Below are 22,883 nucleotides of genomic sequence, written 5' to 3'. Positions count from 1 at the left end.
CAAGAATAGATCCTATGGGGTAGGGGGTGGTGAGTATAGCTCAGTGGTAGAGTCTGTGCTTAGAATGCATGAGGTCCTGGATTCAAACCCCAGCACCTCCATTTGAAAAAAAAAAACAACTCAGATGGTAACAGTCAGCCTCACTCTAAGCCCTGGCTGGTGGGTGTCAGAATTTGATTACTGTAGTTAGTAGCTATTTAGGAGTTGAGCAGTCTTAATCCCTTAAATATAGCCTGGCTAGAAAGCAGGGTGGAGTTGGGTGCAGGTTTACCAGGTGTTTGCCTGCAGGGAGAAATTGGAAAAGGATGGATGGTGTTTCAACAGGAAAATAAATGAAGGCCCAAAACTATGAAAAGAGTAGCAGTAGGTCTGAGAGTAAAGCATCTGAACAAGCTGTGGGAAGTGGCCCCTGAGAAGGGAAGGGAACAGTCTTTCCTAGTAAGACCCTTGTAGAATGTTTTTGTGCAGTAGTTGCCGGGCCAAGTTAATTGTTTATTGTTGCTACTAGGAATCATCCAGGTCAGAGAAGAATTTCCCTTTGGGGATCAGCATGGTATTACCTTCATTAACCACGAGGATGCCTGCCAATGGGACACTTGACCGTGCGTGTATACCGGCACTGATGGCAAAGAGTTATATTGCTGGATGGCAGAAAAGGGACAAGAAGAGAGAATTGAACTTTTTTTTTAATTGAAGTATAGTGAGTTACAATGTGTCAATTTCTGGTGTACAGCATAATGTTCCAGTCATGCATATACATACATATATTCATTTTCATATTCTTTTTCATTAAAGGTTATTACAAGATATTGAATATAATTCCCTGTGCTTTACATAAGATATTTGGGGTTTTATCTACAGTAGTTAACATTTGCAAATCTCAAACTCCCAAAGTTATCCGTTCCTACCCCGTTCCCCCCATTTTTTAAAAATACAAACTATTAATCAAAATGATAGACAACACAGAAAACATAAAATGTAGAGATACAGTGAAAAGAGCCTTGCACTAGAAGTCAGGAGGCCAGACTAGTTTACAGAGTGACCTTGGGCAAGTCACTTCACTTCCCAGAGTTCACAGTGTTTTAATCTCCAAAAAAGTCCATAGGATTATACCTTGCTGACTCCTCAGGGTTGTTTTCAGAATCAAGTGAGAACCCTCAAGATCTTTATAGCTGATAAAGGGCTGTGTAAATTAAACAATTCTTAGTACCTTAATTACTTTAGCACATAATGTTAAAAACAGAAATGAAACTAAACCATATAGCTGTGATTCACACCACCAATCTCCCCGCCCAGTCCTGCCTCCTTCTGTCAACTGACATAGGATACAGTATAACTTGAAATAAGACCAGTGATTTAAACCTTCCTTTTTTTCTTTCAGTGAAGGAAGAACTGGTCTTCCATGTCCTGTAAAACTCGAAGAGAGATTTTAGCTCTGCCATTTATTAACCTATTAGGGAAGTTACCTAATCTCTCTAAGCTCAGTCTTTCAGTCTATAAAATGAGGATTGTTATGGCACCTACATTTTAGAATTGTGATTAAGCTCAAATGAGATACCCCATATACCATGATTTAACACAGTGCTTCCCACATAGTACAGACTCACCAACTGTTAGTAATTCATATTACTACTACTACAACTACTGCTGCTGCTGCTGCTACTCCAGGAAGGTTGTTCCTTTTAGCAACTGGCACAGATTTTCAATTTTGTTACCTGGCCAGGAATTTCTCTGTCACCAAAACCAACAACATAATCTCTTCCTTGACAGATGAGTGTCTCCTTCAATCACAGCTTTTCCGTCCATATTCCCTCCAGGTGTGGTGGGCTATCAAACTACCATACCTCCTGCCTCCACGTGAGGCAATTTTGCTCAGCCACTGACAGTCCCCTGTTCAGAGGCAGCAAGGTTATCCACAGCTTTAGGGGTTAGTGGAGGCTCCCACGGGTCTTCCCCCCACCCTACCCCCAAGCAAATCCCACTCCTGAGGTGCCCTGAGACCTTGCTCCTGCTCTCACCTACCACTGATGGAGCAATGCAGGCAAGCAAACACACACACACACACACCCTAAATGCACACGTGCCTCCCACTCCCCCCCACACACACACAACCTCTAGTGAATTAGTGAGTTTCATCTTCCCTAGACTACTAGTGCTGCAAGAAGCAAGCAGAACCAAATGGTTCTAGCATCAGTTTCTGTCTACCAACCTCACAATTCTTGTCAACACCACTTCATAAGGCTAAGAAAAATATATAAAAATAGATTAAAAAACACATTTATTCTGTATAGCACAGGGTACTATATTCAATATCTTGTAATAACCTTTAATGAAAAAATATAAAAATGAATATATGTGTGTATATGCATGACTGGGACATTGTGCTGTACACCAGAAATTGACACGTTGTAACTGACTGCACTTCAATGAAAAAATAAATAAAGGTAACAACAATCATGAATTAAGATGACTAATGCAAAGTAAAATAATTCAATTAATATTTGCTGGAAAAAAATGAAAACTCACACATCCTCTCTTTGTTATCTCATCACTTCAGCTGCCAGAGGACCTGTTAGTGAAGGTCTTCTTAGGTCCTGTGTGTGTCTTCAGATGGCTGTCTGCATGGGGCCAGTTTGGCAATAAGGCAATCTCCCCAACTCCTCAAGTACATGTGGTTAGGGGACATGGGCTCACGGCACCCACATTATTAGAGGCATCGGAAGCCATGAATGGAAAGAGGTGTGTTTAAAGACCAACGCACAGGAAGCACCAATTGAATCTCCATCACTTCGCTATTTGAGTGAGTTGTAGGCAAAGGAGCTACACATTTACATACTTACAAGGTTCCTTTTGGCCTTAGGTTGCAAGCATTCTAAGACACCTCTAAAGGCTGAAGTCCTTTAAGGGGGGAGGGTATAGCTCAGTGGTAGAGTGCATGCTTAGCAAGCATGAGGTCCTGGCTTCTATCCCTGTTATCTCCATTAAAAATAAATAAATAAAAATTAAAGACTGAAGTCCCCAGGTTTAGGGACTCCTAGACATGGTCCAGCATATTTTTACAAAGTATCAAAATATGCAAAATATGGCATTATGACATTTTAGGCACCTCTCCAAAAAAAAAACTGATTTTTTCCTCCCCATTTGTGAAATCATTTGCAGTACCTAGTCTTCTTCAGCTAAACTAGTGGGAAGTCTGCAGACATTACTGGTCATGGCTCCTCCTGCTAGGTGAAATAGTGGCCCCTGGGGGGAGAAATAAGTGGACTGAAGTGATCCTTAAGTTGGATCTGACACCCAAGCCAGACCATGACCATCATCCTTTAGGTGCTCAAGATTTTGAGAGGACAGGTGGTAAACAGACCTGAGTCAAACAGGCCTGGCTTTAAACCCCAACTCTGCCACTCACCAAGATTTGGAATGAGTCAACCTCTCTAATCTTCAGCTTCTCCAGCTCCCTCACAGGACTGTTTCTGTGGACGTGAAATAGATCATGCCTGTAAAGCAAGGACAAATAGCAGTTATTTGTCAGCCAGAAACAACTCTCTTCCTTTGGAGAGGGATAGTTGAAGAGAAACTTAGAGAAGATATTGCTGCCCTAGCTGTTTCTATGAGGACATCACCAGAGTCAGAACAGGGTCCACTGGTCTCATAGTAGGTGTTAGGAGAAAGAAGTCATGTGGTTTGGTGGTGGAACCTAAGGGCTAGAAGTAGTTGTCAGGGAGTAGTGTCCTCAAGAGAAGAAACATCCAAAGAATGTTAGATGATCCTATCCATCTCTGGCTACTGATGATCAGGTGAAAGGATGGAGAAGAAACCAGTTGAAAGCAGGCATGTTTTGTCATTCTTCGTAAGTCAGCGGCACTAGATAAGATAACGGGTCTCCTGGCATCTGTGAGCTTGGTTAAGTTAAAGACCAGTATCCAAAATTCCCTGGTGTCTTTCCTTTTGGGACTTTGTGTGACCAGAGAAGTTCCTTTTCATGGCAGTAGCAATAGGGGTCTTCCACTAAGCTTCTATGTAGACTGCTCCTTTCACTGGATTTCCTGCTTGCAAGCTTTTGGTTCTCCCAAGTCTAAAAACCAATCCTTCCTTCCCCTAGTTGACATCTTTCATCTTCCCTGCATTTGCAGAGCAAAACCAACCATTTGCAAGAAGCCTTCCCCTAAGTCACTTCTCTCAAATTTCCAAAGCTATGACCCAGTCTGTCTCCTTGATCCCACTCTTGGAGTCAAGCCATGCTCCTGCTGGTCTCCTCACATCCCTTTCCATGCTATTCTGCTGAAGCCCCCCAAAACTATGTGCATAATCCAAGAGTTACTGCCAATACAGGGCAAACTCAATGGCTGTGCTTATAGGAAACCACTCACATTCAAGAGGTCAGTGAGGATTCTCCACACCACTGAAATAGAGTGGCCAGAAGCCCAGTCCTGGTTCTGTCACTAATCTGCTCTTTGATTTGGGTAAGTGTAGCCCCTCTTGGGGTCTGATTTTCATCATCATTAGCAGGATAGGGAGGGAGATTACACATTACTAAAATCAGGTTAGCTCTGAAAGTTAAAAGGCAGCTTTGTGGCAAGAGCACAGACTTTGAACCACATCGACCCAAGCTTGTATCCCCACCCTGAGGCAAGTTTCCAGTGGTCTCTCCTAGCAGTGAAAAGGCTTGTTCAAGGCTGCACAGTTCAATGCAGCACAACCAGCATTCAAAACCAGCATACAAAAGACTCAGCCCAGCTCTTCCCCCTTATGGCTGCTGCTAGTCCCAGGACAATTACCAAGAGCCAGGTTACTGCTTTCTGCGCTTTGTCAGCCTGAGTCCAAATTGCTCACCTCCTCCTTAGTCCACAAGCAATTAAAGTCCTTACCATCCCTCGGAAACTCCAATCATAGAAAAAGAAAAAGAGGAGAGCGATTTGAGAAGACATCTGGTTTTAGGCTCTATGGTCCCAGTGGACTAGTTTTAATGTTACCAACCCTTGATATTTATCTTATCAATGTACTCACACCAATGTCAAATTGACATGTATATACAGAATCATTGCAGCGTTGTTTGTAATAGAATAAGATTTTAAACCATGATCCATCAATAGGGCACTGTTTAAATAAATCATATTACATTCATACAATGGAATGCCATGCAACTAGAAAAAGAAATAAGGCAGCCCAAGTATGTAGCAATATGGAAAGTACTCCGTGATATATTAAGTGTAGAAAGCAAGAAACAAAACATTGTGCCTAGAGAGTTATGATATACGTGAAGAAGAAAGAATATATGTGTATACATGTTTGTGCTTGTGTATAAAGTATCTTTGGAATGATATATAAGAACTAGTTAAAGTTTATGCCTATTCATGTAACATCGCATCATTTTCAACTGTTTTAGTTCACGAATAGAGAGCAGGGACATGGTTGCTCCACTGTAATTCTTCCTTAGCACAGGAAGCAGTGGGAGGGATTTGCAATTGTAGTCCTTGCAGACCTGAACAGTAGGAAGACCTGGCTGCTGAGTGCTAGGGTGACCAGCAGATCTCAGTTTGCCCGTGACTCTCTTGGTTTTAGCACTGAAAGTCCTGAGAAAACTGGGACAGTTGGTCACACTAGTCCTCATTCTTCTGCTTGAGTCAGCCAGTCTCACTAGTACCAGGGAGGGGATCTCCCAGTAGTGGGATGAGTGGAGCTGGGGCACAGCCCCTGCCTCCACCATCCACAAGGGACAGACACTTAGAGAGTGGCTGGCAGGTACAAACTCTGCCAGCTATTCTCAGCCAACAGACAAGGAAATTGCGGCTCAGAGAGGTTAAGTGATTTGCCCAAGGTCACACAGCTAGTAAAGGCTGGAGCCAATCTGTCTGACTCCTGCTCCATCAACAGGACCTTGGGGAATATAAATCTTTCAGTGAAGCAGTGGGCCTGGACTTTCTTAATGCCTAAAGCACCCGGAGTTGCATTTTAACCAAATCAAACATTGTTGCTCTGAATCAACTTTGGCAGGCCTGTGTTAGGCAATGGCTTTCTTCCTGTCACCGCCACCCCCAAAGCAAAGAGAATAGATGTTCCAGGTTTGAGGACTGAAGGAACCGTTCCTAGCCAGAAATCTGGCTTCCCCAGCTGTGCTCCTAGTGGAAGTCCATTTTCACCAGGGGAGTGATAATCTACTCATCCCAACTTGATCCAAGCCTCCCTCCCAAGAGCAGCATGAGGAAGGAAAACCAAAGAGCAGCCAGCTAATAACAGGTAGTGGTGGAGGTCATGATGCTTGCCTACTTTTTGATTGGGTGGAGGTGGAATTCAATTTGGCTGTGTGACAGGGGTTTCTTTTGCTAGGAAAGGGTAGGAGAATCCTCCAAAACTTCAGCCATCAAAAACCTGCTGAGCCATAGAAAAACAGATAGTCAAAGCTTTGGGGATTTTGGAGGAGCACAGGAAAAGTTCACAGAGGCAGCCATACTTGCCCTTTCCCAATTAAGCAGCAGGCAGGTGTTAATTATATAGAGGCAATTGGGCCACTTTACAGACCCTGTTGAGATATTTTATAGAAGATATTTTATAAAGATGGAGCAAGGGAAATGCTCACCATCACTGTTGGCAATTAATTTGTATGTGCTGAGTTGTAGAGCGTCAGGGAGAGAGGTCACTGGGGCCAGAGTGCAGGAGTTTCTGGGAATAATGGATTTGGGGATGGGCTTATTAAAGAGGATGCAAAAGGAAACTGGAACAGAGCTTTCCAAAGTCTAGCTTTCTTTGCAAGGGCTGCCACAGTTTATGCAAAGACATTTTGTGTGAATTTTGTAATAGGATATGATTTTAAACCACCTATTACAAAATTACTATTTTGTAATTACAAAATTACTATTACAAAATTACTCAGTACCTCTATCACCTATGCCTCGATAAATCTTGTGCTCTTGGATTTGAATGAAGCCAGTTGATGTCTGTGGTGACTGAACTCGACACCACACTCACTCCCACTACAAAACAGCCAGCCTTGAGAGTTTAAGAGTAGAGGCATCAGTGCTATTTGGGTTTTTTTTTAACTTTTTTTTTATTTGGGTTGGTGGGGAGGTAATTAGGTTTTTATTTATCTTTATTTATTTAAATGGAAGTACTGGGGATTGAACCCAGACCTCGTGCATGCTAAGAATGGACTCTACCACTGAGCTATGCCCTCCTCCCCCCTCTATTTGGGTTTTAATGTCAGATAGAATTCTCAGGAAAGACTTGAAGATCTGCTGGCAATATATTCCAGTTTAAGAAGCATTAGGTGGGTTACATGGCGTTTCAGGATGTACAAGGATCCAATAACCCTGCCTAATGTCTTCCTACCTGCAGCCTCACAAATATTGCCATGGGAATGTGGCAGCATGGATCAAGAGGATTATAGGTGTGCCCCAATTTATGAAATAACCATGTGCCTGTAAAGGTGACCATGAGAAAAAAATTTGGAAGAAATCCTATTCTTCATTGCCTTCCAAAATATCATTAGAAATGAATTTTCTGACACACATTATAGCCCCAAGATGTGGCAAAATCTCAAAAATGTCCAACAAACATTGATGATCTTGAGAGTAAAAATTTTAAATAGCTTGAAGATCTCTTGAAAGAAACATACGGGCAAGCCACTTAGGGAAACCAAAGTTCAAGGTGTCCTTCATAGGTCAGAATTAAGTTTGATGCCCTTCATTACCTACTTCAGACAGCTGCTGGGAAGATTCAATAACAAAAGTAAAAGCACTTTATCCATTGCAAAGTGCTGTATATTTGTGAATTCTCCTTACCCTTCTAGTTATTTTTGGACAGTGAGTTTAAAAGAAAAAAAAAAACAGGAGAATGCCCCATCTGGAAATTGGAAGTAACACTACATGGTTATGGCAAAGGGTCAGTGAAATGATGTTATCTGTGAGAAACCAGGAACTGGGAAGCACTCTACAAATCCTCTTACAAGATAGACCAGGGCACTTCTGCCAATGCCTCGCTTTGCAAGATGTATTTGTTTGTTTGTTTCTCCAATTTTTGTCTCCTCTCCTTGTTAAGTTTAGTGGCCCCAAGCAGGTACAGGTTTCTTTGCATGCACGTATTTTACTGATTTGAGGTAACCCATTGATTGAGTGGTGTTTAACTTCTGCTTGTTCAGACTGGCTTCTGGCGGCTGCTTACGGTGTTTTTAAGTAAGCCATGGTTTATTTAGAAACATCTCCCAAAGGGGGACAATGTTTAAAGGGAAAGAATCTACAGAAACTCTACCTTCTCCCAACCCAGATTTGGATATTTGTGGAAGTTCAGAGTTGACAACATAGAGCCTGTGTTTAGAATTTAAGAAACTCTTATATGGCCTTCTAACCTTTCTCCCTACTAGACATCAATCATATAAACATTTATCTGTCCCCAACTTGGCAATCTATATCTCACATGTACAGGCTCCTCACACACAACCTCTGAACTCATAATAATGCAACCTCCTCTGATGCCAAAAATACCTACCACTCACTCACTTTGTCCTCTAGAAAAAGTGACAGTAATTATAGTTCAGAGATTGCAAACCGGTTGCCTGTGCACTGAGTTTGGCCTCGTACATGTTTTATTTGGCACCCACAAGCTTTTTATCTGTTTGTTTTTGTTAGTAGTTAATATTTCCTTATTACAAAAATTCGCCCAAATTTTTGCCTGGATCGCCAGCTTCTCTTGAAAAATGGAATGAACCAGTAACACCAGTAACCATTCAGTCATGATCACCTAGAACTTCACAGCAACTAGGCTTGGGCTTGCCAGTTCTTCCAGCTATGTTGTTGACTTTTCTATCACCAAGTAGCTTTCTATGGGCACTGAGTAGACAGCCCTACACTTAAAGCTAGTGCCTTCAAAGTGACCAGCTTAATATCGTGGGATGGAGAGGAGATAATTGTGATTTGGCTGGTGTACTCAGTGACAGGATGTGTGAGTGGATAGCCACTACCTTGATGGAACCTCTCATTTGAACCAGAAGGTAAACATTTAGGGCAATGTACATTGAAGCCCCTAAGGCTCTTTCAAATGGTTTCCTGAGCTCACATAACTTCACGTTTTTCTACGTGAATTATCAGTCCCTTCCCCTCCACTCCCACTACCCGTATCTTTGAGACACGGAATGTATGTGCAACTTCTTTACCTGCCCTAAAGGACCTAGCAAAAAGTGGAGTCCATAGTAGAAGCTCAGAAACTATGAATTAAGCACTCTATCCAATGATAAATGCATCATGAAGTCTTTCTTTACTTTTCTTGACTGTGACAAATGCTAGGTTCATGGAATGAGAACTGAGGGTTTTGATGATTCACTGTGTCCTCATATTAATAGATTAATTAACTAATTAATTAACTGGTTTGTTGTGTCCTTGGATGGATAACAGGATGCCATTAATTAGCAGGGTACAAGTAAGGGAAGAAAAGAGGACATTTCTTAAGTACCAGAAAGTGCAATTAAAAAGTGATCATTGAATATCAATATCTTGTGTAACCTATAATGAAAAAGAATATGAAAAGGAATATATGTATGTATATGTATGACTAAAACATGATGCTGTACACCAGAAATTGACACAGCATTGTAAACTGATTATACTTCAATTTAAAAAAAAAGCAATCATTACTAAGGGTTGATGGAAGGAAGTAGCTGGGGAGAAGAGGCTAAATTCTATTTATTTTAGTATGTCAGATCACCAGGGTATGGGAATTTTCTGAAAGAACCAAAAGGTCCAGGATTCTGGGAATCTTCTGGAAAACAAACCCCCCTCCTGGTTTCCTCATTGCCGCTTCACTCTATCAACCTACCCCTGAAAGGAACAGGATGAGAAGAGAGCTGGGTAGAGTAGCAGAGGTAAGAAAAAGCAGTTGAGGTAAAGGGAGGTTTTAAACTGAAAATGGAGGGAAGGGGAAAATATCCAGCCAAAAAATATAAATGAGTTATTACAAGGGACACCATATGTGACAAAATAAGAACAAGAGAAGCATTTAGTCACTGACAGAGCAGAATAAGTTGGGGAAAGGATAGAAATAATGGGTGTGGCTTCAGTGGTACATACTTGTAGTAGTGAAAATTTCAAACTTCAGTCTTTAGCAGAAAGGGGTAAATACGATGGCCAAGGTATCATGAAGACTTAGTGTGGAAGAATATATGACATAGAGTTGAGGTCAGGATAGAGAGAAACAAATACCATTATATTGAGAGTGTAAATCATAGGCCATCTGACCAGAGAAAGGAAAGAGTGATGCAATCACAATGCTTAGACAAGAGTTGTTTTCTCACTGATGACTCAATTTAACAATATAAATGTAATTTCTCACTCTCCACCCCACCCTCCCACTTCCCACAAGATCTTATTGGTCTCTTTCTCTTGACTCCTTGGTGCTATTCTTTTGTAAACCTCTCAAGGGTGGCGCAACCTTGAAACTCCCATAAGTTATCAAGAGGATTCAGGTAAACTCTGATTGCAATGAACTGACTTTTCAATTGACATACAGAGGTTCTATCCGTTAGTACTAACTTATTGACTAGAGAATTGAAGAGGTAGTGGAATAGATGTGTGTATATTTGGGAGAATGGGGAGTACCAAAGGATTGTTTAGACAGTTTCCCAAACTTAAATACCCACTGGAGTCAGATGCCCCATCTGAAGGGAGTAACTGCTAGTCCATTCCAGCAGATTACTGCCATGTGAGGAGATGTTACCAGATGTTCTGGTTTAAAAAAAAAAGAAACTTGGATTTTTATTTGAAATTTTCTTATTTTTAAATATTATCAACTAATTAAAAACATTTTTTGCATATATATTCTAATTTCTTTATTGACTTTTTTCTTAAAAAGTTTATTTATTTTTTAACAATATAACATTTTTTGTTGATTTATAATCATTTTACAATGTTGTGTCAAATTCCAGTGTTCAGCACAATTTTTCAGTTATACATGAACATATATATATTCATTGTCACATTTTTTTCTCCATGAGCTACCATAAGATCTTGTATATATTTCCCTGTGCTATACACTATAATCTTGTTTATTCTACAATTTTGAAATCCCATCTATCCCTTCCCACCCTCCACCCCCTTGGCAACCACAAGTTTGTATTCTATGTCTATGAGTCTGTTTCTGTTTTGTATTTATGCTTTGGTTTTTTTTTGTTTGTTTTGTTTTGTTTTGTTTTAGATTCCACATTTGAGTGATCTCATATGGTATTTTTCTTTCTCTTTCTGGCTTACTTCACTTACAATGACATTCTCCAGGAGCATCCATGTTGCTGCAAATGGCATTATGTTGTCGGTTTTTATGGCTGAGTAGTTTTCCATTGTATAAATATACCACCACTTCTTTATCCAGTCATCTGGATAAAGATGGACATTTCGGCTGTCTCCATGTCTTGGCTATTGTAAATAGTGCTGCTATGAACATTGGGATGCAGGTGTCATCCTGAAGTAGGGTTCCTTCTGGATATATGCCCAGGAGTGGGATTCCTGGGTCATACAGTTAAGTCTATTCCTAGTCTTTTGAGGAATCTCCATACTATTTTCCACAGTGGCTGCACCAAACTGCATTCCCATCAGCAGTGTAGGAGGGTCCCCTTTCTCCACAGCCTCTCCAGCATTTGTCATTTGTGGATTTTTGAATGATGGCCATTCTGACTGGTGTGAGGTGATACCTCGTTGTAGTTTTGATTTGCATTTCTCTGATAATTAGTGACATTGAGTATTTTTTCATGTGCCTAAAACTTTGAAAAACACTAGGTGGGCCATAGAAACAAAACCACTTCCACAACCACCAAGGGGTGAATTCTAATTTAGATGGTAGATGGAATTCATAGTAGAGCCTTGATTTGGTGATTTAAACTAAATCTGTCTCTTGGTCCATTCAGAATGGGTTTGGTGTCAGCTTGGTGGGTATGAGTACTTCTCCCAAATGGTAGTCTTGCATATTGATTTGTATCCTATAAATGTAACTGAGAACCTTCTCAATAGTAAAAATGATAAGTAGACTCTCTGCTTGGTTAGTCCAACAAGTAACTGAAAAATCACTTGGTCAGATTATGAGATGTGGAAAGAAAGTAATCAGAAGGTAGTTCCTTTTTGGTGCCCTTTTTGTGTTCGCCAGATCATGAATCCCTTGAGGGCCATGGAAAAAACTTTGGATTTGGTTTTAAAAGTGGCAGGAAGCTATTGGAGACTTGTGAGCAGGGAAGGGGTGTGATCCAACTTAGTATTCTCAAAGTGACACTCTAAGAAAGCTGACAGGAAAGCTTTGTCCATACCTACAACCTGGAGACTTCTAGAAAACCTGCCTTTCCTGAACTCAGCCTCTTCCCCTACCATTTGTTCTTCCTTAGGAATATATTCTTGCTCCTCCTCCCCTCCTCCCATCGCCAATGGAGATGTTTTCCATGGTTCTCGGGCCATGTATCCTAAGAAACTTAGAGCCTATATCATCCTGAATGTGTTATCCAAGGGTAACCAATGCCTTTTGTGACTGAACTAACTTCCTTGTGTTCTTGCCTGGCCCTCAGATACATGACAGAGATAGAGCCTTCCAGATACTGGATCTTCTCGACTGAGAAGACAAGTGATACAGTCTTGCAAATTGATCTAATTACTCAACACTATGCTTCTATCTTTCAGAAAATACTGAAGGAAGGACCACTGCTGAAGAACTGTAACTCCTTCAAGAGATGGAAGCTTAGATATTTTCTGGTTCGAGGACAAAGGCTCTGCTTTGCACACCATCCTGCGGTAAGAGAATATATATAGTGTGTGTGTGTGTGTGTGTGTGTGTGTGTATATACATACACACATATATATATATATATATATATATATATATACACACATATATATATATACATATATATATATATATATATATATATATATATATATATATATATATATATATATATTTTCAATTGGGTTAGTGGGTGGATACCAGGAAATGTTTTGTGGTGAGATGGGCCAACAGGTAAAGATATGTTGGTAAGCATTAAGGTGGATAACCCTTATCTGCTTCACTAGAGCCCTAGCTAGATCAGATCCATAGACCATATCTTTTCCAGCATAAACCCTTAGTTTTGAATAACCCTGACTTACCTAAGCTTTCCTATAAATCCACACAAAAGTTTTGGGAAGAGTTATGTTTTGGTTTGTTTTTTGTTTGTCACATGATATATCCATAAAATCATGATGCCAGATAAATCCCATGATGCCAGATAAATCCCAACATTCAAGCCAAAGAGATCATGGGATCATGACTGCCAAACATGCCTATTAGTATGCCTTTGTGTGTGTGTGTGTGTTTACCTTTTAGTGTCTCTTTGCCTCATTAACCACATTGTTCCTTTTCCCTCTCTCTCTTATACCTTTCCAGTTTGCACGCTTTGAAACAATTGATCTGTCTCAAGTTGCCTTGGCAGAAAGCAGCTGTAGAAACCTTTGCCACAGTTTTTGTGTAAGTAAGATTAGGGATGACTGAATGGGCAGGGGTGGGAGCTAGCTGAGCAGAGGGGTGGCCATACCCAGGTGTTGCCTATTTGGAGTTCAGATTTCCCAAGTCTCCTTTGATCCCAAAGTGTGTATGGAAATCCACTTAAAGTAGCATCACAAATGAGTGCTAAAGATTATTCATGTGGGGGGAGGGTATAGCTCAGTGGTAGAGTATGTACTTAGCATGCACAAGGTCTAGGGTTCAATCCCCAGAACCTCCATTTTTAAAAAAAAATTTAAAATAAATAAATAAATAAACCTAATTACCTACCCCCCCCAAAAGAAAAGAAAAAAATTTAAGGAAAAAAATAAAGATCATTCATGTCAATATTTGCTACCAGCCCACCGATGGGGGAAAAAAGTGATAGCCCTGTTCCCTATTACCAGCCTGATATAAAGCTGAGCTGATCTTGGGGTAGGGGGAGTGACTATTGTAAGAATCATAATAGATAAACAAGATTATACTGTATAGCGCAGGGAAATATATACAAGATCTTGTGGTAGCCCACAGTTAAAAAATGTGACAGTGAATATATGTATGTTCATGTATAACTGAAAAATTGTGCTGAACACTGGAATTTGACACAACATTGTGAAATGAATACAACTCAATAAAAAATGTTTAAAAAAAGGAATCAATCTTCCTGGTGAAGGTAATTTAAGATTATCATTGGGAAGCTTTCAAGGGACTGCTAATATGTTGTAGAATATATCAAAATAATCGAGCTACATAATATTCTCTCCTTTGATGAAGTAGATAAGAACCTAAATCCAATGTGAAAGCTACTCTATGCTGAGATTACTGATGAGAGTACCTCAAAGAAAGCAGAGGATTTTCTAGGGAAGTATTCAAAGGCTTGTCACTGCTGATACAAAGCCTTGGTCATTCAAATAAATCCAGACCTGAAAGCTCATTGAAAAATAGCAAGTCCATTGGCCTAGGACTTCTCCTACCCATCTCCTCCCAGAAATGCCTTTTCCCAGCCTCACTGGTGGCTTACGAAGACTAGGGTTACTCTTCAGGCAGGTGGAGGGTGGTACTTAGCAGACTAAATTGCTACAGGCCCAATATACTGCTTCCTTGGCTGGTCCACAATCCATTCTTTGAAAGGAGAGCAGTTGGATATAAGAGGAAGACCCTGCTCTCATTTCTCTCTCATTCCATTACACTGACCCAGGATAAAGCTGAGGATTACATTGACCCAGTCCCCAAAAGCTTAACCTTTCGGTGATGAGTATACAAACTAATGTTTTTGGTCTCCATTAGACAAAGAAATTATAAGGGCTAGGTTTCCTCTTAGCCTAATTAAAACACAGAGGCCCTGTTCATCAGCCCCACACAAGAATGAGTTTGGACCAAAGGAGTGGCTGTTGTCATGATTCTCACTAGTTCCTGTTGCCATTTAACACAAAATGAAATTGCTTGTTGGTGTGATGAGCTCTATCTCCAAGATTTGGGGGTGGAGTGGGACTGGTAGTGAAGACAAGTAGGACCATTGAAACGATAAGTGCTGCTATAGCTATCCATGCTCCCTCCTGCTCCCTGGGAAAAGACAAAGTCCTGATGATAGTCTACCTCTGCTAGACCCTCAGCATGGCTTTCTCATTGTTCCTGACAAGGTTCTTGCACCAAGCAGTACTAAGAGAGAGTATGGTAAAATTCTCTCAGGTTGTACCCGACCATAAGAAAGAAGGAAACTGGATTTTCAGTTTCCTCACTCCATTCTAACTCTCCTCACAAGCAGATAGAGGCACATCCCAATGAAAAATATACCCTTTTACCATTTTCAAGTAGACAGAGCAGCAGTAAGCAAGGAGGATTTTCCAGCAACCTTGTTTGAGTAGCACATGGCTTAGTGTTTAAAAGCATGTGTGCTGGAGCCAAAGAATCTGAATTTTAATTCTGGCTTAGCTTTTTACCTGCTAGGTGGTCCTGGGCAAGTCATTTAACTCCCTTTGCCATGGAAAGATTTCCTGACTATGAAGTGAGAAAAACAATAATGCCCATGTCATGGGGTTGTCATGAAGACTGAAATAAATTATACACAAAAAGTATAATAGAACAGTGCCCAGCATGTAGTAAGTGCCATTAAAATGTTGTTTTTACTATTGTCATCATCATTATTATTTAGGGCAGATATCTAAGGAACTGTGGGTACCTCTGGGAACTTCTGTCTTATATTTAAGAAGTGGCTTGGGTTGTGCATGGCAGATCTGTCTGGTTTCTTGGAGAGTTCAAAGTCTCTGTTTGGGGGCAAAGTTTTGGAGTAAGAGCTTCTAATGTGATTTTTTGTGTAGGTGATCACACCACAACGAAAAGTTACCCTGGCTGCACCCAACCGGAAAGACATGGAAGAATGGATTAACGTAATAAAAACTGTCCAACAGGGAGAAATTCGTAAGGTAAGAGAAATAGTAGAGGATCCACATGACTCCCAGGGGTAAACATTTAATTTATTATATTAGTTAAGCCACCTTTCAGACAGGGAAATAATAAGATGGAAGCAGATACCATCTGGTCAGGAATTATGGATGAATATCATTAGGAAACCTGTTTAGACCTATTTATAAATAGGAGTAATTCACTTAGACTCAAACATTGGTGACTATGTGGTTTAGATACTTTTGTATGCACTCACTTGGTATGTAGATATTACTGTATGCTCAGTGGATGAGGGACTCGAGATGTATGTGAGCAGCTAACTTAGATACACTTATGTTAGCATAGGTGCCATCAGCTGTCTTGACTTGGGTCTGCTGAGTGATTACAGTAACAACTAAGGAAACAGACTCACGAAGGAGAAGGAAGCAGACGAAGAAGAAATAACTACTCAGTAGCAAAGCCAGGATTTGGACCTAGGCTGTGTGACCCTAAAGCCTATGTCTTTAACCATTATGCCATTCTGCCTTTCTGTTTACTGTCTACAATAAAGTAAATGTAGAGGTAACAGCAAGGAGCCATCCTCCTCAAAGCTGAGCAAGGTTCCTTTTTTCCTTAGCAATACCAAACCCCTGGCCACCTCTTCCAGCAACAAGTGCTACCACCATTCAAACTCTGGGCTATACCCTCAGCTCACTCTTCTACAAATCTACCACACTTAGAAGTTATGTAAGTTTCAGGAGGGGAGGAATTTTTGTCATTTGTCTACTTAGAGCAGTGTTTTGCACAGTTTGAGGCTCAATAAATATGTATTGAATGAATAAATGAATCTAAGGGTAATCTTGGAGCCAAGGTTTAGAAAGGGAATGATGAATGGTTCATCTTAAAGAAATATTCTGCTGTGAAGATCTTGGAGATAAAAGGGGGAATGAATCCATCCTTTAAGAGAACCTGATGTCTTAAATAACTAACAAAGGGTAGAAGATTGTTATAGGCATTTGGGATGGAGCAGTGTAAAATAATGGGTATTAGTGGGTTTTAGAAGTAAAAGCACTGCCTCAGAGAAAAACCATCTGTCCTCACTCCCCAGGACTTCTCAGGTTTTTGACCACTTAGTTTCCAAACGATACACTCTGCTACTCATGTCTATGAGTACATGGCAAGTTGACTGAACTGGGGACTAGGTATCTCTCCACACACCATTAAGACTTCTTCCAAGTCCACGCTGTGAATACTTAACTGAGAGATTCTTTGCTTAGAATCTGAGGATGGTCTTTATGTGACTTAGCACTCAGCATTTCACTCCTTTGTTACTTTTTTCTTCTTTTCCTAATGGAGAAGTACATCTCATCCCTCCTGCCCGTCCGCCCATAAGGTCACTATGGCTTAGTATTAGAGGTGGCCACAAAAAAGTGATTTCCATGTTCCTTTCCTGTGGACCAATCCCTTTTCTTCCCTTGGCTTATCTGTATCCAAATTGAAGGACTTCTTAATTTCATGTTGGCATAAAAGGCCACATAGAATATTTTAAATTTTAATTATTAGTCCAGGAATGCAAAAACTTGTAGAGAAAGCCATCAGAGCATTGATGTGCCTTTCCTGACTCAACTGAATTAAACACCTTCATGTTGACTACCCAGCACAAACTAGAAAGGAAAAAAAAATCTGCCTGTTAACTCTCTTGAAGGAGTTATGTTTCAGGTTATAATCACAACCTCTGTGGAGCTCCTCCAGGGGCCTAAATCTATTAAGGAACACTTTTAGCTGGTAGTAAAATATCTTACTACCAGCATCATAGCAATTTGTCTTGCTTGAGGCATAAAGAATTAAATATGATTTCTCTCATATGCACCTTATCTCTAATGGTCACCACCAATGCCTGACAGGGGCTGAAAGATTAATCATGGACTTAATGATCTATCAAAGTCAGTACAAAGTAATAGAGGAACCTATCAGAAACAAGTCAGTACACATTAAAAAATGAGCCCAAACTAGGTGCCCAGTTTTGTTCCACAGAGACTTGAAAAGAAGGTGTAGTCTTGGCTCCTGGCCTCAATGAGCTTTTTTAGTTGGGGAGATAAGATATACACACACACAAAAAAACAGTTAATGACAGTTTTCAAGAGAAATAAGTTTTCAGAGGTGTTACAAGGCAGTGAGTGATTGATTGCCAGCCAGATGAATGAAACAGACTGTATAGTGGTATAAGAGTTCAGGGCTGGAGTCCTTTGGGAAGAGTTGATAGAGGAGAGATTGGAGACTGACCTTGAAAGATGAATAGGATTTTGTTGGTGGCAGGGAAATAGGGCCAAGGGGAGGTCCCAAGTAGGGGAATTGGCATAAGCAAAAGCTGAGTAACAGAAAATAGAACCTTTTAGGAGTAGAACAGAAGGGGGCTTTATTTAGCAAGGAATAGTTTGGGAAAGTGAGTTTAATAAGTATGTCTAAAGATTTATGATTATGGAGGATTATCAATGCCAAGATAAGAGTGGGGAAGAATTTTATTAATCTGTATATATCGATGTATTTACCTTCACCTGTGAGATTTATCCTTTCATATACGTTCTTGTTGCTGTTTAGCATGTTTTCATTTCAATTTGAAGAGCTACCTTAAGAATTTCTTGTAAGGCAGGTACACTGGTGACAAACTCCCTCAGTTTCTGTTTGTCTTGGAAAGACTTTACCTGTACTTAATTTTAAAGGATAATTTTGCCAGGTATAGTATTCTCAGATATAAGGTTTTCTTTTTGTTTTTCTTTCAGTGCTTTGATTACATCATCTCCCTCTTTTTCTTTTGCTTTTTTTTTTTTTGGCCTGCAAAGTTTCTGTTGAGAAAATTGCTTATAATCTTATGGGGGTTCCCTTATACATGACGAGCTTATTTTTTCTTGATGCTTTCAAAATTTTCTCTTTGTTCTTGACTTCTGACAATCTGATTATAATGTATCTCAGTGCAGTATCCTTTAGGTGGATATTATTTGGAGATTTTTGAACTTCAAGAATCTCGATGTCCATTTCCTTCTGAAGATTTAGAAAGTTTTAAACCACTATTTCTTTAAATAGCTTTCTGCCCCTTTCTCTCTCTCTCTTTTCCTTCTGGGTCTCCCATAATGTGTATATTGGTTTGCTTTCCTTCATACTTTCATTCTTTTCCTTTCATTCTTTTTTTCTTCTCTAACTAGATAATTTCAAATGACCCATTTCAAATGTCAAATGACCTATTCTTTCTTCTGCTTGATCAAGTCTGCTGTTGAAGCTCTCTTTTGTATTTTTCATTTTATTCATTTTTCAGTGAATTTTTCAACTCCAGAATTTCTGTTTGATTCTTTTTTATGATTTCTATCTTTATGTTGAACTTCTCATTTTGTTCATGAATCGTTTTCCTGGTTTCATTGAGTTGTCCATCTGTGTTCTCTTGTAGCTCACTGAGCTTCTTTAAAACAATTATTTTGAATTCATTTTCAGGGTACTCATAGATCTCTATTTTCTTGAGGTCAGTTACTGGAAAATTATTATAATTCTTTGGTCGTGTAGTGTTTCCTTGATGTGTGTGTGTGTGTTTCTGGTAGCCTTGTGTTGATGTTTGCACATTTGAGGGAGCACTCGTCTCTTCAAGACTTTATGGACTGTCTTCAGGGGTGAAGACTTTTACCTATAGGTGGGTGTGACAGTCCCAACTGGATTGGATGTAGTGGCTCCAGCTCCAGTGTGTGCAGGGAGGACACAGAGGCATAACTCCTGTAGAGCTCCATAAGCTGAGATCAGCATTGGGAAAGACTGAAGTGGACTTCAGTGACCAAGTATGTGGGTATCCACAGTGATGTTGCTGGGTCCAGTGCATGGGCATGCATGTGTTAGCAGTGGTGCCAGGATCAGGGGGCAAAAACACATTTGTGGTGGCAATGGTGTTGGTGTCTGGAATGTGAGGACCTGCAGAGTAGCTATGGCACCAAGGTTGGAGCTCAGGGACATCTAAAACAAACCACCTTGGACTGGTGGGCAGGTGCATTCATCATGATAGCCCTAGTGTGTGAGGCATGGGCGTGTGCTGAGCAGCCACAGAACTGGGGTCCAGGGCATGTACATGGTTGCAGGAGTCAGGGTTGTGGCTCTGGCATGGGGGAGCAGGATGCTATGTTATCAGCTTTGGTGAGGGGGCACAGAGGCACTTCTTCAGTGGGGGTGCAGGGGTGGTAGTTTCCCTGGGGAGGAGAGTGCTGCAGCAGCTCTTTCTAGTAGGTGGTAACAGCAGCATGGGTTCCAGGCAGTTCCATCAGCTAGGTTCAACATCAATGAAGAATTCAGGGCACCTCCATGGTGAAAGCTGCTTGTGTCCAAAGTATTGATGAGGGCTGCTGGAGTCCTCCTGTCCTCCTGCTTTCCTTTTCCCTTGTCTTAGGGGAGGTCAAGCCAAAGGGATTCCTCTTGGTCCCAAACTCTGCCAGACTGGGGGATGGGGCAATGAAGGTAAACTGTTTACTACACTTTTCTATGGGACCATTCTGTCTCTGTGCTCCATAGCATTTCTGCAGCTTCTTTGTTGTATTCTTGGGCTCTCTCAGAGCTATTCTAGTTGGCATGTAGTTGGAAAACAAAAAAATTTGTTGTTTTTGTGGGGGAGAGGAAGAGCATTGGGAATGTCTAGTCTGCCATCCTGTTGATGGCACTATGAAAATTTAATTTTCTATACAATATTCCCAGAAGCAATTGTTTAGTTTGCTTTGAATACTCTCAAAGACAGGGAGCTTCTACCTCAAAAGACAGCTGATGATATTCTTGAAGCTCACACTGAATGTTCAAAAGTTCTTATAGGCCAAAGATTAGGGGGAAATTTTTCTAAAATTTGGAGCTTTTGGTACATTGAATAGAATCTTTTGCAAGAAACTTAGTTCTCCATCTTTGGAAGCATTCAAATAAAGGCTATGTGACTTGATCTAAAGATGCTTCAGAATCTAGAATCTGAAGTCTAGATGATTTTAAGGTCCATTCCTGTTTTCATGGTCCATGGTTCCATGACAATTCATTAGAAGGAGAGAGCCTTTTAATCTAGTCTTCTAAGCAGCTCCTTATTTCTAATTGTCTCTTTTTTATTCTTTCTTTAAGTCTCCCAGGCTGAAATCTTTCACCTGCCAGAGGTGTTTCATTAATGATTAGGGTGCATGAACTACTTTTAACCCTAATGTAAAAGTTAGTAGATAAAAATTTGTTAATGGATGAACAATATTTAAAAAGCAAACTCTGTACACAAGAACAAAAAGTATAAGCGTTAGGGGGGGAGTAAAAGTATTTTTGTATACTGTTGTTTAAGTTGTTAACAACTTAAAATAGAAGGTTATAACTACAAGATATTTCAAGCAAGCCTTGAGCTAAACACACACACATGTGCACATACACAAAACACCTATAACAGATACACAAAAGACATAGAGAAGAAAACTAAAGCAAATCACTATTTAAAAAATCATCAAATAACAAAGGAAGACAGCAAGAGTGGAAGAGAGGGGTGGGAAGGGATAGACTGGGATTTCAAAATTGTAGAATAGATAAACAAGATTATACTGTATAACACAGGGAAATATACACAAAATGTTATGAAAACTCACAGAAAAAAAATGTGACAATGAGTGTGTATATGTCCATGAATGACTGAAAAATTGTGCTGAACACTGGAATTTGACACAACATTGTAAAATGATTATAAATCAATAAAAAATGTTTAAAAAAATTGCAAGACATACAAAAAGCAATGATCAAAATGGCAATATTAAGTTCTCACTTATCAATAATTACCATAAATGTAAATGATTTAAGTTCATCAAACAAAAGACATAGAGTAGCTGAATTGATTTTTTAAAAAAGATCAGAAATACCCTGTTTACAAGATTCAGTTTAGAATTAAAGACACCATAGTCTGAAAGCAAAGGGATGGAAAAGATATTGCATGCAAATGGTAACCAAAAGAAACAAGGGTAGCTATACTTATATTAGACAAAATACGCTTTAAGTCTAAAACTGTCTCTAGAAACAAAGAAGGACATTATATAATGATTAAATGGTCAATACAACAGGAAAATATAATAATTATAAATATACATATGCACCCAACATCAGAGAACCTAAATATATAAAGCAAATAATTGCAGATTTGAAGGCAGAAATTGACATCAATATAATAATAACGGGGGGCTTCAATACTCCACTTATAATAATGGATAGAATATGCAGACAGAAAATCAATAAAGAAACAGTCAACTTGAATAACAATATTGACCTAACATATACAGCAATTCCCACACAACAGCAGCAGAAGACACATTCTTCTCAAGGGCACATAGAACATTCTCCAGGAAAGATAACATGTTAGGTCACAAAACAAGTTATAACAAGTTTAAGAAAATGGAAATCATTTCAAGTATCTCTTCTGACCATAACAGAATGAAATATAAATCAATAATAGCAAGAAAATAGAAAAATTAACAAATACATGAAAACTAAATAATATATCCTTGAACAATCATTAGGTCAAAGAGGAAATCCAAATGGGATTTTAAAAATATCTTCAGAAAAAAATGAAAACACAACATAACAAAACATAGGGATGCAGCAAAAGTAATTGTAAGAGGGAAGTTCATAGCAATTAACACCTCCATTTAAAAAAAGGATCTTAAATAAACAACCTGAAGTCACATATCAGGGAGCTGGAAAACCAACAGAATAAACCCAAAGTTAGCAGAAAGAAGGAAATAATAAATATCAGAGCAGAACTAAATCAAATAGATTTTAAAAATTATAAAAAGTCAACAAAGCTAGAGGTAATTTTTAAAAAATGAGTAAAATTGACAAACCCTCAGCTAGAGTAAAGAAAAAAAAAGTAGAGAGGACTCAAATAAAGTCAGAAATGAAAGAGAAGACATTACAAAAGATGCCTTAGAAATAATAAGGAACATAAGGAACTATTATAAACAAACTAGATAACCTAGAAATTGATACATTCCTAGAAACAAATTACT

General features: G+C 39.5%; 1 protein-coding gene across 1 annotated transcript in view; it reads left to right on the top strand.

Annotated features, from left to right (window-relative positions):
• The window catches only part of DGKK (diacylglycerol kinase kappa), a 141,631-nt gene that overhangs the window by 37,061 nt on the left and 81,687 nt on the right, over positions 1 to 22,883 (top strand). Inside the window, exons 2-4 of the mRNA XM_072956510.1 lie at positions 12,636 to 12,746; positions 13,378 to 13,458; positions 15,792 to 15,896. Of these exons, the coding sequence (XP_072812611.1) occupies positions 12,636 to 12,746; positions 13,378 to 13,458; positions 15,792 to 15,896 (297 nt within the window). The remainder of the gene's footprint in view (positions 1 to 12,635; positions 12,747 to 13,377; positions 13,459 to 15,791; positions 15,897 to 22,883) is intronic.

Source organism: Vicugna pacos, chromosome X (assembly GCF_048564905.1).
Source record: "Vicugna pacos chromosome X, VicPac4, whole genome shotgun sequence".
Taxonomy (NCBI): Eukaryota; Metazoa; Chordata; class Mammalia; order Artiodactyla; family Camelidae; genus Vicugna; species Vicugna pacos.
This window is presented reverse-complemented; position numbering and strand designations above follow the sequence as displayed.